Genomic DNA, 18,801 nt, shown 5'->3' with positions numbered 1-18,801 from the left:
TGAATCGGACCCCAGGGTCTCACTCACTTTATCAAAGTTCTGCATCTGCTCCCTGTTGGTGAACCAGGACTCCTTATCCTGGCTAGGCTGGATGACAAACACTTCATAATCAGCAAACATCTGAGTAAAGCGATTAGCAAAAACTTCCCGGATCTGAATGTTTAGCTGGTAAATCCTGAGTTCTTCTTCATCACACTGAACTTTGAAATCTTTATTGCTACTGGGGTCTTCACGAACTTCCAGCTAAAAAGAGAGAGAGAGAAAGAGAGAGAGGATGAAAATATGAATGATTATACTTTCATGCCAAAGAAATGCAACTCATCTGATTGTTTTCATTTTGGACTCAGCAGCAAATGCTGAGAAGGTCTGAACAAAAGGAAGAAAAACAAGAAGAAATATAAAAGGAAGGAATTCTAAAAGTTAGAGATTTACCTTGGTGGTAGAATCTTGCCTAGCAAGCAGGGAGGGAGTAAAGATAGGGGAGGGGAGGAGATTCTGTGGAGAAAAGACAGCTCACTAAGACAGCCACTCACTAAGATGAGGTGCAGTCACTGAGCTGCGTGCAGTCCAGCAAGGAAGGAAAGGGCAGAATCACTCCTGGGCAAAGGGCATGAGAGTGAGCTGAAGTCAGAGCAGTGGATCAAACTCTGGCTCTGATCTCCTCCTGGTATCACCTTTTTTTCTTTTTCTTTTTCTTTTTTTTTGGGGGGGGGTGTAGTGGTGGGAATGGGTTGTCACTTTTCTTACCTTTCAAAGACCATCCTTTTTTTTAAAAGGAGATATATATTTTATCTTTCTAAGTATTTCTCTGATCAACTGGTATAGCTTTTTTTAATCTGCTGTACTTTACAAAATAAAATTGAGAAAAGAAATTGCTTACTACTGAAAGTGAGAAGTCCAACAAAATCATTAACTGGCCTAACACTGACATGTAACTAACCAAAGCTGTTCAACAATGGAAATGGAAAGGTAAGAAGATAGGCAAATGAGCACTAATTTCATCAAAACCAGAAACTGGAAAGCCAAGTGCATCCCTGGAGAAGCCAGCATTACAGAATCTGTTCTAAGCTGCAGCTGAACTCCAGGCAAGGCTCTGAATCTAGGGCAGAAACGCTGAAAAGTCTCTAAGCCTCGGCGTCAAGATGGATCTCTATCAGGCTGCTGTGACATCACAGGGCAATGGATATGAAAGGTCTAAACTTAGGGCTTACCATCACCATCCTTCCCGACCACTCGGCGAAGTGTCACACAGAATGGCAACAGGCTCTCCCTGAGCTGTACAAGAAGCCACCCAGGCTCAACCAAGTAACATGTGCTAGACTAACTGCTAACACTAGCTCAATTTCCCATATGGAACATTTCCTTCAAGGCTCACAAGTATGCACTGTCCTGACCTGGGTACCGTCTCATCTTAAATCCATCTTCCCAAGGACAGCACTCTAACAAAGATCCAGTCTGTCACAAACTTATTTCCAGCTTCTTACTTTTTCTAAACTCACTCCTGTCCTCTTGACCAAAGCTTGCAACCGGGCAATAGTTTCATTCTCCTTGAGGAGCTCATAGGAATGCAAAGGGGAGCCCGCAATATTTCCATTCCTCTTGTCAGACACAAGCTCAGAGACTCGGATCCTCTTCAGCTTTGAGGCGCTTTCGCTGCAATGGAGATTTCCTTCAGGGGGAATCCCAAAGGCCATGAGGATCTCAGAGACCTCCTGGACAAACTCCAGTTTGTTGGGAAATTGAGGCAAGTCCTCTGGCAACTCAATGAAGTGGTTATCAACATCCACAAAGCAGAGGTTAGCCTGGAAATCAAAACAGGAAGGGGCATGAGAGAAGTTTTAGAAAGGACAATGGATACATCTAAATGATATACACTAGACGTGGCGCAAAGAAGACGGAGCAAGGCAATGAGATAGCCCTATGCTCAGAGCCTCCCCACCTTTCTGATTAAAGCCTTAGCAACGTGACATGACCTCTGACACTTTCCTCAGAAGTAAAATGCTAGGGAAATAGCTAAAAGTAGCATAGAAACCATGATGGTATCGCTGTTAAGCACACAAGAGCTTTAGAGTGAATACTGGTCAAATATCTGACAAATTAATGAGTCCCACAGTCAGTGAGAACGAAGTCCAGGCCCCAGTACTGACCTCTTCAGTGTGACCCTGACTGCACTGAGTGTATCCAGTAGCATCCCCTTCTCAGCGTCACTCCTAATTGGTGAGATCTGATTGCCACAGTCCTTCTCTAGGCTTCCCTCTGACTTTACAACTGCCTCAGAGAGGAAGTGGAGCCAGCACTTACACAAAGCTAACCGGTCAGCAACACAGGTTAACAAAGGACTTGTTAACATCTAGCTAGTCTCAGTTTATAGGTGAAATTGACAAAAAGCCATTGCAGGGTGGAGGAGTTTATAATCCCAGCACTTGGGGAAGCTGAGGCAGGAGGAGTACTAAAAGTTCCAGATCAACATGGGGCTACATAGGTCCAGGCCACCCTGGACTAACCTAAAAAGATAAACTTAAAATAAAGGGGGGAGGGGGACAACACAGGAGCTGGAGAGATGGCTCAGCAGTCAAAAACACTGGTTGTTCTGCCAGAGGACCCGAGTTCAATCTCCAGCACCCACATGGCAGCTCACGACCGTCTGTTAACTCCAGATCCAGCAGACCCATTGTCCTCTTCTGGTCTCCATGGTCACCAGACCAAAGACATATGATACATGCAGGCAAAACACCCATACTCACTAAATTAATTAACTTAAAAAACCTGACACAGGCTTTTTACAACTTTAAGACTAAGTAACATACCTAAAATCACTACTTGATAGAGCCGGGATTTGAACTCAGTCATATACTTAAACTTAAACTGCTCACTATCACCACTATTGATCCTCACAGGTCTTAGACAATTCTTCTTCAACTGAATACTTTAAAAGCTCTTGTTCCTACTCATTTTCTTACACTATTAATTAAAAGAGCTGTTCACGTGCTTATTAACCTGTCCTCACAAGACAAGTAACATTGCCTTCACTCTAACAGATTACTAAGAGGCTCAGGGTATGTGTGTCTCATTTACACAAAAGAAATACATGTTACAAAGTTGTTTTGAAAATTATAATGTCAAAGTTTTTTTATAGAACATTTACATGTGTGTGAGTGAGTGTGTATGCACAAGCAAAGTTAGAAAACAATATTCGGGAGTAGGTTCTTTCCTTCTACCATGTGGGGTTCTGGTGCAGGAGAATTGTCTGTATTCTGTCAATCATGTATTTTAATAAAACGCTGATTGGTCAGGCAGGAAGTATAGGTGGGTCAACCAGACAGGAAGTAGAGGCGGGGCAATGAGAATAGGAGAAGGCCAGGGAGGAGGAAGCTCTCTCCGCCATTCACATGTGAGCTGACAACTGAAAAAGGTACCAAGCCACATGGCTAAAATAGATCAGAAAATGGGTTAATATAAGTCATAATAGCTAATAAGAAGCCTGAGCTAACGGGCCAATCAGTTTATAATCTTATGGAGTCCTGTGTGTGATTTTCTTTGGGGCTTGCCGGCTGTGGGGTACCGAGCAGAACAGATATACCATCAAGCAGGTCCCTACATGTTACAGGGTTCTGGGGATTTAACTCGGGTTGTCAGACTTACAGGCAAATGGCTTTACCCACTGAGTCACTTCAATACTCCCTCCATTTAACTTTTTAATCTACCTGAAATAGGTTACCTTATGGCAAAAGGGAAAGGTCCTTCTTTAGCAAGGCACTGATACTATATGCCCAAATGCTGACCCAGTGGTCAACAAATTTATCCTTAGTTCAATAACCTTTATGTTCTGGAAGAAGCAGCCAGGTCATGATCAGCTGGCTAACACAGCCATCTCATACACTTAAATCTATTACAACTACGTTTAGAACACTCCCTGTATCATTTATGCTGAGTTCATAAGTTGCCCTATTAACCTGTATCTATAAAAAGGAAGCTACCCAGGCTGGAGAAGTGGCTCAGCGGTTAGGAACACTGCCTGCTCTTCCAGAGGTCCTGAGTTCAATTCCCAGCACCCACATGGTGGCTCACAACCATCTGTAATAAGATCTGGTGCCCTCTGGCCTATAGGCATACACGAAGGCAGAACACTGTATACATATTAAAGAAATCTTTAAAAAAGAGAGAGAAGAAGAAGAAGAAGAAGAAGAAGAAGAAGAAGAAGAAGAAGAAGAAGAAGAAGAAGAAGAAGAAGAAGAAGAAGAAGAAGAAGAAGAAGAAGAGGGGAAGGAAGGAAGGAAGGAAGGAAGGAAGGAAGGAAGGAAGGAAGGAAGGAAGGAAGGTTGGTTCCCCATCTCAAATCCTCAAAGACAGAAGAGTCACTTTAAACTATACCTCTCAGTTTCTCTCCTAGATAACAACGTTGGTGCCTGCCTGCTTAAAAGGCCAATAACTGTTTATAACCTAAAAATAGACTACTTTTTACTTATCCTTTTAAGATTTTAACATTACAAATGCTATTACACAGCTGGGCGGTAGTGACACACACTTTTAAACATAGCACTGGGGAGGCAAAGTCAGGCGGATCTCCGAGTTTACAGCCAACCTGGTCTACAGAGTGAATTCCAGGACAGCCAGGGCTACACAGAAAAACCCTGTCTTGAAAAACCAAAAATAGAAAAAAAAATAAATGCTATTAGGCTAATAAGTCTTCAAAAAAGAAAATAAAAAGAAAACAAATTCAACTGTCAAGAGCCCCTGCACACAGCTGACAGAATGAGAGGCACACATTTTCACCTCTTACTCCTTTAAAAGAAGAGGGGGAAAGCACTATCTTCACAGGCAACGAAAATAACTAGGTTTACCAATAAGGTTGGTGGCTTCTCTCCCAATGCTGTGAGTCAAATAGAGAGGGTCTCTAAGTATTTTGTTTTTTAATTTACTTACTTGTATGGGTGCTTTGCCTGTGTTAGGTCTCAGGCAATATATAAACCCAGAAATGAGAGTCTTGTCCCAATTCAAGCTACTATAAAAGGATATCTGGTGGTTAAATAAAAGTCAACATTCCTCAGGAACTTTTGAAACAGGTTCTCATCAGTCAAAATGAGTCATTTCCCTTTCCTCTGACAGAGGGACACACAGCTTTCCACTGACACACACCTGTGGCTACCAGCACATCACAGTTCATGCTAGCCTCCAGGCTCCTTCAGTTCCCATTCACAAGTACCCATTACACATTTCAAAGTCTCCACACTAGCCCCCTGGACCTCCTCACCCCCACCCTAGACTCTCAGGCCTGCTCCAGCTGACAGGCTTCCCTCCCACCACTCCTCATCTTCCTCATAAAGCACTATTCTCCCAACCCCACTTCCCCAGCCCTGGCCTTGTCCAGTCTGCTGTTTTTTCTCTCTGCTCTGGACTCTTCAGGATGAAAAGGCTCATAAAACAGTCTTATGCTGTCTCCTCTCAGCACACAGTGGGGCTGCCAACCAAAACAATTCATAAACATATGACCAACTACTCTAGCATCCCTTTCTTGAGCTGAGAAGAGGGCTGCCACCTGTGTGACAGCTTTGTGAAGATAAAAAGCCTGTCAGAAACACTGAAGGCTCAGCCAGGTAGTGGTGGCAGAGGTAGATGGATCTCTGTGAGTTCAAGGCCAGCCTGGTCTACAAGAGCTAGTTCCAGGGCATGCACCAAAGCCACAGAGAAACCCTGTCTTAAAAAAAGAAGAAAAGAAAAGAAAAATAGAAAAAGAAAAAAAAAAAAACACTGAAGGCTCAACAACCCATTCTCCTTCTCCACTTACCTCTGCCTTGTTGAAAGGGATCATGGGAACACTTATCTACTGTCTAAGGAAGTAAATTCACAAGCCCTCCACATCCCAAACACTCTCCAAACTCTTCCTTGGGATGGTCACAAAGCCTTTGCTAACCTGAGCTCTCAGGCCCAATCCCAGTCAGCTGCCCCTCAGTGCACCTTTGAGCTCATCCATCACTGAAGGGGACCTCAGCACACAGGATCCTGGGGGGGAAAGACAGAAGGAGAGGAAAGAAAGGGGACAAGCAAAGAGTAACAGGCCCTTCTTCGCTCTAATGCTCTCAAGCTTACTTTTCTGGCATGGCTGTGGCTTCAGACAATGAAACCCCAAAGAGAAGCCAGAACAAAAGACGCCTCACAAGAGCAGCTTGGGCTCTCGTTTGCTCAAGGCCAGCTGAGATCATGTGTTGGTGCAAAAAAGAACAAAGGGCTTTTTACAGATTTCTGACAGCCAAAGATACGGCTGCAACTGATGAATTCTAATTTGAGGGTCTAAGAAATGAACACTCTCTGTCCTTCTACAGAAAGTCCCTTTTATAAACCAAGCCTACCCCACCTCAATGTCCTGATGCCACCTCGCACAGACCCACATCAATGTCCCCCATCTGCCTCAATGCTTCCTTCTAACAGCAGAGTTTAAAGGTATCTTATAGTATAAAGATGCCAACTAAAAACCTAAATTACATTATCTCTGGGTAATAAAACGTGAGCTAATTCTTAGTTTTTGAGAAAAAAAAACCACAAAACTATGGACACACGTTATGGGAAAACAAGAAAAACTGTGTTTCAAGGACACCATTACTCTTACCTCATCATGTGTAATGGGTTACTCTTCTCAAAAGAGCGACTCACAGCTCTTCACCTCCACAGAGGTTATCTGCTATAAATCGGGGTTGAAAACTCCCAACTAGGTAACTGCCTTCAAAAATAAAAGCCCTTCAGAGGGCAAGCCTGGGTGAATGAGGCTGAGAGCACAGACAGACTGCTTAGGAAGGACACATTGGCTCTTCAATCCCACTGTCTCAGCAGACCACAGGGAGAGGCTGGGCACAGGAGCAAAGGCTGTTCTAGCGATAGAGAAGCCAGAACACAGAATGCTGGAGTCTCTTACACAAACTGCAATTCCTCAAATAGTCCCACAAAGAAAACTGCCGGCTTCCCAGGAACTTCTTCCCACACTCACATACTGGAAGCCAACAGGGAATGACGATAAAGAGTCCTAAACAGAACAGAACTTGTCCCATCTATACAAGCCAAAGACGGCAATAAAACTGGGAACACAATGTTTGAAAAAATGATATTAAATAAGACAATAAAATTAGTAAGATATACAAACACAATGAACATGTCAGATAACGAAGAACCTCTAAATATGATACAAAAGGTTCATTGTACTTTTTCCTGAAAAGTTATTCATGTTCCCTGTCTTCACCCCCCAGAATTCGTGTCCCTCCAGTGCTGAAGAGGGTCAGTGACCTACAATTCAGCGTCTCTTCTCACCTCCTGAGGCAGCTCCAGCTTTGACCGGTCATCGAGGCCATTGGAATGCAAGCCCATCAGGTATGGAACAGGAGCATCTAAGAAATGCAGGAGAGAAGCTGGGAGGATGGGGACATAGACATGCTGCCACTGGAAAGGGAACATGAGAGCTGTAATCGTCTCCGCCACGGTCATCAGTCTCTGGTAATCTAGGTCAGGAAAAAAGAAGCACACTCAGCAAAGCAGTCAAATGAACACTTGTTTCTTACAGAGAAAGCTCAAACTTCCAATAAAATCCATCTGACCCAGGGGCCACTGTGACTCTGACCTTGGAAGACTGCAGTTGAAACAACCCCCTCACACACACAGGTTCAGCTAGTAATAAAATTTAATAATAGAAACAATAAACAGCATCTTTCTCCAGCCACTAATCCAGAATATGTTAAGCATACTCTCTGAAGTTGGGGTAGGGAAGGCTAGAACAAAAAGAACAGTGGTCAGGATATTCTGTCAGCAAAACAAGATCACTGACCGCTCAGACACTTCTGCACACTAACACAACTTTGTGAGTTTAGCTAGGCATGGTGGGCTCGTGCTGGCACTGAGGCTGAAGCAAAAGACTGCCATGAGCTTTGAGCTAGCCTGTGAGACTCACTAATAGCAAATTAATTACAGGTCCCACTTATCTTCAGTTTGATACATTTGCCTCATCCCCAGTTCCTGGCACACAGGTCCTAAGGATCCTGGATGTTTTTGGACCGAGATGACAGGTGACTGAGGGTGGGCCCTGGACAGTGTTCATGGTGAGCACTCATCAGCAGAAAGGCATGAGGAGAGGCTGTGTTCCCAGGGCAGAGGGGAGAGATGCTAGAAACTTAGTTAATCACCAATGTGCAAGAGTTCATCACTCAGGCTTGTGTAGCAATTTTTAAAAAAATTAAAATCAAAAAGTAGATTCAAAGACCTTCTGGGCTAGTACACACACAGAGACACTGGAGTTAGGCACACCCAAAGAAGGGCCACTGGTACACCGTGCAGTTCTAGTACACGGGTCTCAACTGTATCTTTTCTAATAAATAATAAGCATAGTATTCTCCTCTATTCTGTAATCCACTCTAGAATTTTATCAATATGAAGAGGGAGTTGTGAGAATCTTAAAAGTTACACAAAATACAGAGAGTCCAGGCTGGCTGTCAGTATCTAAAGAGTGACTGGGCCTCATCTGTCAATCTGAGCTAACTCCAGATTATTCATTCCTTCCTCTGGTACATTATTTTTTAAGGATCCTATTATGTAACTCTGGCTGACCTGAAACTTGTTATGTGACCAGGTTGTCCTCAAACTCACAGAGATCCACTTGCTTTTGTCTTCTGAGTGCTCGAATTTAAGGCAAGTACCATGAAGTCCAGTCCTCTATTACCAGTAAGTGTTACTAATAAAAAGTCTAATAATTCTCCAAATGATGGTCATTCTTATAAGAATTAAATATTTAATTTAAAATATTAAAATTCAATATTTTAATATTTATTACTTACTTTCACAACATCTACAAATAAAAGCTATAGTCTTAACGATTCTCAGACATCTGAAAAAACGTATTCTAAAATCCAAATGATAAAGGGCTGGGAAGTGACTCATTAGACAAAAGCACTGGTTGCTCTTGCAGAGGACCCAGGTTTGGTTACCAGCACCCACATGGTAGCTCACAGCCATCCCTAACTCCAGTTCCAGGGCAACAAACACCTCTTCTGTATTCTGAGAGCACCAGAAATTCACATGGAGCATACATATATGGAGGCAAAACACGCATACGCAATTTTTTAAGTTTTTAAAAAATCCAAAAGACGAATCAAAAGAATATTAAAACACAGGAGAAAACCTTTAGATGATTATTTAAATTCAGTCCTACTATTGCCAATACTGGCATTGAAACATATATTCTGAATAAATATTCTACACACCATTTCAAGATTGGGTATATGGTATATGGGATGAAGCAAAGGAGGGAGGGAGGGAAAAAAGGAGAGAAGGGAGCAAGCAAGGGCCTTTCCTCTTTTTTTTTTTTTCCCAAGACAGGGTTTATCAGTAGCTGGAACTAGCTCTGTAGAGCAAGCTGGCCTCAAACTCACAGAGATCTGCTTGCCTCTGCCTCCCGAGTGCTAGGATTAATGATGTGCACCACCACCGCTCAGCGGGCCTTTCCTTTTTTTAACCACAAGAAAATCAAAGAGCTTTGGTTGGAAATATTCAATCACACTGTGAACCCTGAGTTAGTATTTGTGCTAAATAAAATTAGCCATGGGTCAGGAGGCTGAGTTAGCAACTAGTTGACAGAAAGTAACGTCAGAGCATCAGAGAGTATCTGGAAGAGCTAGAGGGAGTCTGAGTGGCGGAGGGGAAGAACGTGCTTTCAGGAGACACTAACAAAGAGAGAAGGTTAGTTAGTTGCTAGTCAATCACTCTGAGCTGGCAGTTTTTCACCCAAGCCTTTGAATCTCAAGTCTTATTTAGAAATAGAAGGACAGAGATTTAGTGGCAGCAACAGAGTCAGGCCAGTGACAGAGCTGTCCCTGTGGGAACTGCAGTATGACTGGCCTGGCTGCTACTGGAGAAGTTGTAGTTTCTGGCTGAAGCAGCAGTAGATTAAGGTGAAACCACGGTGTTGACGACAAAACAACAAGCTTCCCCTCCCTTGCCCTAACCAGAGTGAGTGAAGCATACATAAGCTACTCCAGGAGTCATGAACACAAACCCTCTTCTGTACACTAGCACCAACAATAAGATCAGCACCTCCTTTGCCATAGCATCCCATACGCCTCAACTATTAATGCTTGAGCTCCAGGCAACTGTAATGAGCAGTTACTTCTAATAAAGGAGATAACTCAAAGCCCACTGGAACCAGAGACACTAAGAAAAAAATGAACACATCTTTGTAACTTGTTCTAAGAAATGCAACCCAAGGACACGCCACACCGTATATATGCACAAACCAGGAAAGCTGTGACGGCGACAATTTTGTGGGACCACCACTGGACCACATGAGCAGTCTGCCACTGACCAGAAAGCTGTTTTTTTGGTTTTCAAGACAGGGTTTCTCTGTGTAGTCCTGGCTGTTCTGGAACCTGTTCTGTAGACCAGGCTGGCCACGAACTCAAAAATTCACCTGCCTCTGCCTCCCAAGTGCTAGAACTAAAGGTGTGTGCCACTACCGCACAGCAGGACTGTACTTTTCATCAGAAATTACAGAAGGAAGACTCAGGAACCATTCATCAACAGGTGCTTTTGTTAGGCCTATACTGTTTTTTAACAGCATTGTTGCCATCATTTAATATTTAGAGATTTCATCTAAGAAAGCCTGGGTTCATATGAAAAACTGGAAGATTTACTAACATCAGGCCAGCAGCACCTCAAGAAATTAACTGAAACTAGTGGCTGTTTATTTTAGATGGGTATGTGCTTTTCAATTCAAAATAGTCTACAACCTGTGACGGATCGTGCCTGTAATCCCAGCACTAGGGAAGCAGAGACAGGAAAACTAAGTTGCACATAAGTTCTGGGTCAGTCTGGCTACATCCTAAGTTCTAGAACAGACAGGGAAACAGTGAGATCTTGATCGGTCAAACAAACAAACAAGAGGCTGGGAACAGCTCAGTGCTTGTCCAGGGCACCCAAGCTTGATTTCCAGCACCCACATCAGACTCACACTGCCTGTTACCACAGCTCCAGAAAACTTGAAGTTTCTGGCCTCCATGGGTATCTATATATATACACACCCACACAAACATACACATAAATAAAAACAAAGTAAATCTTTGTGGGTGAAAAAAAGACTCTATTTGTAATCCAAAATGAAAATAAAACTTGTTGTAAAAAATCATTCTATTGCCAGGCAGTGGGGTGCACGCCTTTAATCCCAGCACTTGGGGATGCAGAAGCAGGTAGATTTCTGCGTGTCCAAGGCCAGCCTGGTCTACAGAGTGAGTTCCAAGACAGTCAGAGCTGTTACACAGAGAAACTATGTGGGGAGAGAGGGGGCGACTGGAACTTGGGCTGGAATGACGGCTTAGTGGTTAAAAATACTTGCTGCTCTTCCAGAGGCCCAAATTCTGCTCCCAGACAGATCAGGTGCCTCACAGTTGTCTATAACTCCAGCTCTAGGGGAATCTGATGCCTCTAGCTGCTGCAAGCACCTGCCCTCACATGCACATACCCACACACACACACACATCTACACAAATTTAAAATAATAAAATAAAAATTTTAAAGCAACCAGAACTTTTCTTCCCCAAATATCATCCTTCTAGTTTATCGTTTTCCAAAGTCTTGAACTCCCTTACATTCTACATTATTTATTAACTCTTCTTATCTAATTATAAATTCTACTACAGAAAGAATATTTTTCTATTTCTTTTTCTATCACTTTTATCTAGCACCCTTGAAACAATGCCTGGAACACTGGGCACTCTCAATAAGTATGTACTGAAATTTATGATACCAGTTTGACTCACACAGTAAGCAACTGTTCTTTCTCATCTACCTTAGTATTCTTTCTAAATCTGCTGTTCACATTTAACTCTCATTTAGAGAAACAATTCAGATAACAAACAATAGAAAGAAACAACAATTCATCTTCTCAATATAAGAGAATCATCCTTTAGGAAATCCTTGATCTTACTGTCAGGCTGAGGAGGAGACAGAATGACAGAACATATCACTACTAGTGGCCATTACCTCCTAACCCATTTTAGTGTCAAGCAGCAGGATGTGTGGAGACAATGTTCCCCTCCCAAATTAGATCTATTCCTACCAAAAGATCATGATGATAGCCAATCAAAAGGTAGCTTTTAGGGGGCCCAACCATCCTCCTCCCACCTGTAAAAGCCTCCACCTGCCCTTGACCTTCACAGTCAGCCCTGCTGTATGTGCACAGAGAAAGCAGGGACCCCCGTGGGTGGAGCACTGACTTACGCTGTGAGTAAAGCAGGATCTGAAACTCCAGAAGGGCACAAGTGAAGAGCTGAAACACATTCTCCACCCCAAGCAGTTCAAAAACCTCTTTGACAGGGAAGTCAAACAGAGGAAGTTCATTGGTACTTGGTCTCTGGCAGATTATTGGCCCATAGACCCCAGAAAACTTTAGCGAGCGGCCAGGAGGTGGAAGTGGCACCTCATAGAGTACGTTGTATATGTAGCTCTCAAGGGGCAGAGGAGGGGGCTGAGGTGACGTGACTGCCTGGTGGAGCTGCTGCAGCACACTCCGACATGCCTTCATGAAGGACATAGGTGTGATGAGGCAGATGCATTTAGAGACATAGAGCGTGTCCCGGCTAATGTCATAGGAGTTGAAGCGCTGCAGCTTGGTTCCAGGAATGCCTTCACCATCTTCCATGCCACTTTGGTCTCCACCATCAGCAAGTGGAGCATGAAAGACATCATACTCAGCATTGTGCATGTGGTAGAGGGTCTGCATTGCACTGCAGATCTGCTTGCTGGTCACTTCTTCATAAAAGGTGAGGGCAAACCCAAATGTCCGAGAGCCATCCTCCCTTGTGATAATAAAGGCATGGAACTGTGGCTCCCTGGGATCAGCCTGGGTCTTGAATGACAGCCCTTTGGGCATGCACAGCTGCAAGACAACAGGAAAACAAGTAGTGAGAGCATGCCTTGTCCTCTTCAGAACACGTATCAGTTAGCAAGAATCTACTGTGTTGGACACCATCTACCAAAAGCTCTCCCACACTAATACAATACACACACTGACTCACTATTATATATTTGTCTGACACAATAGAAACACAATTTTTCACCAATTTAATACATTGATCAAATACAGAATCACGAGAAATGTGTTCTATAATCCTTTCTTCAAGAACTACTAGTGCTGGGTATACCTCAATGATGTGCTTGTCTGACATAAATAAAGACCATGAGTCTACTAAGTCACAACACCCCCAAAAAATAAAATAAGTACTCGATGAAGAAGCACTGCTACGACACCCAGGATTTATAACGCTACCATAAACTACTGTGCATAATTACACGGCTAATAAATACTAACCATTCCCACTGCATCCTGGTCAAAGGGGTTCCAGTCTACATTCTCAGGGTATCGGGCAAGGACCTTAGACTTGAATGTTCGTCTCAATGGCGTCTGCTCAAAGTTTTCTCCTGTAAGAAGAAGAATGAAGCAAATCATTTCCATAAAGTCCCTTAAATCACAGGGTTAGGAACACAAAGTGTGGCAGTCCAGCAAGGAACAGAAATAAAGGCAAGGGGTTAGTATGCCAGCCACCTAAATAAGAAAGGCATCGAAAGTTACTATGTCAATAAGAAGCTGAAAAAGTATAGCGTAGTTAATAGTGGACACCACTACCCTCAAAATGAAATCACTGCTATAAGCCCAGTGGTTAATTTTCTTGTAAAAGAGGGAGAAAACACAAGGAATCAAAGTGGATTGTCCATCCCCCACTCCCCCAAAGTCACATTTAATTTGCCTAAAATCAACTGGAAACATTGCAGAAGCATACCATTTTAAGAGTAAGTTATATACTTCTGTGATAATAAAAATACAAAGACATTAAGAAGACTTCAGGAATGCTATTAATGGGTTATTTTATCAGTTCAGAATCATCCAAAATTGCTAGCATTCTTAGTTTCTGCCTCCTTGTAAAAACACTAGCATCTGCTGAAGTAATAACATTAAAGTGAGGAGTGAAAAGAGCCAAAATACCTGCCACCTAGAGAGACACAAATCTGAGAAATCTACTGCTCAAAAAGGCACAAGATGGTTAAAAGGCCAAAGAGTCTAACGCCACTAGAAAGACTGAGAACCAGAAAGCTCTGAGTGTGCTCAATTTTGTTTTGTTTTTACCTTCAGTCGTACTTGAAATGAAAGGGCTGGCACCATCCCTGGCTTTAGAAGCCTGAATGTACTGGCATAATGCTATATAATAAATGAAATAACAGAGTATTACAATAAAGCAGTATTATTCAAACTTTTGACCACGACTCCAGAACAAGACACATTTTATGTCACAAAGCAATAAACGCATACACATGTGTATAAATGTGGGAGTATACACACACACACACACACACACACATATTTGCTTAAAACAAAAAAATCCACAAAATAATACTTACCTTTACTTTATATGATATTCTATTCTAAAACAGACTGGCTGAGTGTTATACGTCACACCTGCAATCTCAGAGCTCGGGAGACTAAGTGGCATGGGAGCCTGTGTGTGCATACTAGCTAGTCTGCACGTGTCACACACACACACACTGTCACTCTCATAGCCCTGGCTGTCCTTGAGCTCACCATGTAGACCAGGCTGGCCTCAAACTCACAGAGATCCACCTGGCTTTGCCTCCCAAGAGCTGGGATTAAAGGTGTGCGCCATCACACCCATGGGGGTTAGAAATTATTGAGGGAGATGCACTGCTCCTCATTACTGGATGACACAGACCTAAGGACAGAAAGCTCCTCACCAAAAATCATCCCACAGGCATCTCACAGGTTTCTTTCTTAGAGCTGGAGATGTAGCTCAGTCGGTAGTGTTTGCTTAGCATGTACAAAGCACCACATAAAACCAGCTATGATAGTACACATATTTTATCCCAGTACACTGGAGGTGAAGGCAAGAAGATCAAAGTTCAAGGTCAGGACTCAACAGTGTGCTCACAGCACCTCTAACTCCAGTTCCGGGGGATCTGATGTACTTTTCTGGCACTGCATGCATATGGTACACATACAAATAAACACACACACACACATACATACATATATACATACATACAAATAAATTTTAAAACTTTAAGTATAAGGTCATCTTGCCGACAGAGTTTGAGGCCAGTCCAAGCTACAAGAAACCCTGGCGGGGTGGGGGTGGGGGAGATTCTAAGGCACCTATTTAGAAAGCTAAAAACTCTACTTAGACATATTGTTTTCTAATTCAAATCTTTTTCATCCACTCTGAGTTTTGTCCAAGTCCGTAATTTTCAACTTCTGTCAAGATACAACTTTCCTTCTGTTAGTAAAGCAAATACCAACCACACTTTCAATTTCTCTCATCTTCCAATTCCTTCTTTCCAATAGATCCCTCTGAAACTTTCTTTTTTCGTGCACTTCACCTCTCAAAATATACTTACTCTTCCCTCAGGAAGACTGGCACAATCAGCAGGCAGCTGGCGACAGCTACAAGAAAGGACTGTAGCTTGTGCAGAGCTGGTCCATGCTCTCGGCAACACCTGCTGAGATCCACCCATGGCAGGTCTGAACTCAGGGCATTAAGTAATCAAGCAGCAAGTAGCTGATATAATGATCCTGACTACAGTCAAAATCTCAGAAGGTATTTTTAAATCACCTCAGTTCCGAGAGGAGATAACTATTTCTTCTTTCTAAGCTTCCAAAACTTGCTATGTTAGTTTTTTTTTTTTCTTTCTTCCTAGCTTACCTAAAAAATCCAGAGTGAAATCTACAAAATACCTAAACATTCATAGAGGTCAGGGCGGCTACCATTGTTCTAACTAAAAACTTCTGGAGAAAGTTATCCTAAGATGGCTATGAAGCTTCCCTAAGACAAGATGAGAACTCAGATGACAGAATGTTAAAGGGCAGAATATGGAAAAATAGCAGCCTAGGTGGTAAAGAGTGGAACCAGGGGCTGGAGAGAGGGCTGAGTCTAAAAGACTGACTGATCTCGCAATGAGCATGGGTTTGGTTCTTACACTTACACAGCAGCTCATAACCATCTATAACTCCAGTTCTAGGGGCCTCCTCAGGCACCAGGTACCCACAAGGTACACATACACACATGCAGACAAAACACTTAAACATAATTTTTTAGTATTTCATATAGTTTTATAATTTATATAAACAAATCTCTTTATATATTTTATGTAAATAAATCTCCTTTTTAGTGTAAAATAAGAGAAAAAAGGAGTTCACAAACTTGAGGTCTTTTTGTTGATATGATTCAATCCTTTATTGTTTATAGAGGGCTGCATTTTTAAAAGCGGCAGTAAGAAAATAGTAACTGACTGAAACCCTACAGAGATCACTGTCTGAAGCCAGTGTGTACAGGCACCTTAGTCCCTCTACGATATACACCATAAATTCCTGCTGTTCTAGAAATGGCACATAGTTCTTTGCCCAACATATATGGCAAACATAAACAGGAGGCTGAAGAGATGATGGCTCAGCAGTTAAGGTATAGTGGAGCACACCTTTAATCCCAGCACTCGAGAGGTAGAGGCAGGCAGATCTCTGTGATTTTGACACCAGACTGGTATACACATTCTATTGGAGAACAGCCAGAGCCACATCTGAGACCCTGTTTCAAAGGGTTTCAACAAAACCAAAACGCAAACAAACAAAAAGCCCGTAATAGTGACAGATTTAAGAACTAAATTCCATCTCTAACAACAATTTAAATGTTAGGTGTGGTGCTCCTTTATCTCTGTGAAGCTGCCTCTACAGAGATACATTTCAGGTGTAACATGGAGGGGCCTGCTTGTTTGTTGGGGTTTTTTTTTTGTCCTCCCACCAGGTCCCCACAATTGTTTAGTCCCAGAGAAAATCATCCACATAGAGGACTCCGTAAGTTATAATGCTGATTGGTCCATTAGGTCAGGCTTCTTACTGGCTAACTCTCACATCTTGATTAACCCATTTTTCTGATCTATGTTAGCTATGTGCCTCAGTACAAGTCCTGTTTCGGGTATCAGCTGCACAGATGATTCCAGCTTCGTTAGCTGAAATGGTGCACATCTTGTACAACATTCTGGCCAGATCTCCACAAAATACTCAGAGACTGTTTGCAATTTTAAAAGACATTGATCTTGAAATTTAACCATCATTTTACTTTCACAGGATCCTCCAGAAAGAACCTCACTCCCATGACAGCTGGAAGTAATTCTAGAAGACGATGTCCCCTCTCTCAGCAAAGTTTATCCTCGGGTTAAGGAACAATATTTAGGGATTGATTATAATTACTATATGGTTGAGAGTTGGGAAAGAAATTTTATAAGCCAGGGATCTTTTTGAGAAAAAAAAAGAGGGAAAATTGGATAGATAATAATGATATTTGTGAGTTATTGTTTATAGATAATTACATTGGCATAGATTTTTGTATATGGATACAAAGTTAAATTATATTGAATATTGTATGTATGCATGCTTCTACCTGTTTAAAACATTTTTATGTATTGATATATGCATACCATATTGCAATGTACATTTCTACCTCTGATTAAGATACTTATATATTGTTTATGTATTGATATTCATTGTTTACATTTGGAGGTCATTGTCCTCATTTATTGCACAGTTGTTTATTCTCTTAGTCTTTAAGTTAGATAGGTGTTAAGAATTGTAGATCAATAGTCCTCTATGTCTGTCATATTTATGGTTAGACTAATCAGGTTCTTTAGATACATAGAGATTATATTCTGTATAAATAGTCTTCAAACCTCTTCGAAGAGCTGTAGAAAATGGCATTTAATTTAATCTTAGAGTTCTGTGTAGTGAGACACAGTCACTCCTGGCAACACCGACCTATTCCCAAGAGATTGTTGAGCACCAAAGACACTCCACTTGGAGCTTGTCTTCTTGACAAAACCGGCCTCTGGGCAAGGAACTACCCATACCTCAACTACTGACAAAATACACAACATCCGGAAATGGATAAGCAGAACTGTCAAATTTTACCAAGACAGGGTAAGATGGTTTTAAAAAATCTCTTGCCTGTTAAAAATAATCTGTCAGTTATTCTAGGCCTTAGTCAAAGTTGGTTGCTTCAACGCTGCAAATGTGACTTTGATGATTGCCCAGGTAGCCAGTTGTCTCTGTGATTTGTTGCATATTTTGGAAGTTCTTTGTACTTCCTAATGTTACTCAGGTAACATTATTTCCCTTCTCGAATCTTCTATGAGGTTAAAGACTAGATAAATGTAGCTACTTTCCTCTCATGACTTGGCCAAGTTATTTATTATACAAGACTTAAGCTAGTTAGAATAGGATATTTGTACTTATTGTATATAATTTTATAGGTTTGTACTTACTGTATGTAATTTCATAGTAGGCTTAAAACTCTTACTTAAACAAAAGGGGGAGATGCTGCGGGAGTACCTTCCACTCCTTCAGCCAATAGTCGCTGAAATACCAGCCCACTGGGGTGTGGTGTATTTCTCTTTAAAAAAGAGCAGCAAGCCTTGGCTCGCTCTCTTGGTTCCAGTGCTTGAGCTCTCTTGGTTCCAGTGCTTGGTTCCAGCTCCTGCTCCAGTGACTAGGCTCCTTTCCTGACGGTTAGTGTTATGTAAGTTTTACCCCCAAAAGAAATACCCCTTTAAAACCTAACTGGTGTGGGATTGTTTTGCGCATTATCAGGAAACCTTAATTTTTTAAAATCTTACAGGCCTTAGGACATCTACTGAGTTGTACACTTTTTCTGCTTTGGCCAAGCCAAATCACAAAATAATATTTGTATTGCTATTGATCTGTTGGTATTAACTTGATCAAAT

General features: G+C 42.0%; 1 protein-coding gene across 3 annotated transcripts in view; it reads right to left on the bottom strand.

The window, feature by feature from the left end:
- Dennd5a (DENN domain containing 5A) overlaps positions 1 to 18,801 on the bottom strand; it is a 76,038-nt gene that overhangs the window by 29,151 nt on the left and 28,086 nt on the right. For 2 of the 3 annotated variants that reach the window (XM_085692884.2, XM_085692882.2), the window contains exons 2-7: positions 14,147 to 14,218; positions 13,334 to 13,443; positions 12,244 to 12,901; positions 7,297 to 7,484; positions 1,485 to 1,802; positions 28 to 243 (exon numbers count right to left, since the gene is read on the bottom strand). In XM_085692884.2, the coding sequence (XP_085549010.2) occupies positions 28 to 243; positions 1,485 to 1,802; positions 7,297 to 7,484; positions 12,244 to 12,901; positions 13,334 to 13,443; positions 14,147 to 14,218 (1,562 nt within the window). The remainder of the gene's footprint in view (positions 1 to 27; positions 244 to 1,484; positions 1,803 to 7,296; positions 7,485 to 12,243; positions 12,902 to 13,333; positions 13,444 to 14,146; positions 14,219 to 18,801) is intronic. The other variant, XM_085692883.2, reaches the window with a different exon arrangement.

The sequence above is a fragment of the Myodes glareolus genome, chromosome 7, assembly GCF_982192425.1.
Source record: "Myodes glareolus chromosome 7, mMyoGla1.1, whole genome shotgun sequence".
Taxonomy (NCBI): Eukaryota; Metazoa; Chordata; class Mammalia; order Rodentia; family Cricetidae; genus Myodes; species Myodes glareolus.
Note: the sequence above shows the minus strand (reverse complement) of the source record. Positions and strands in the feature narration are given on the sequence as shown.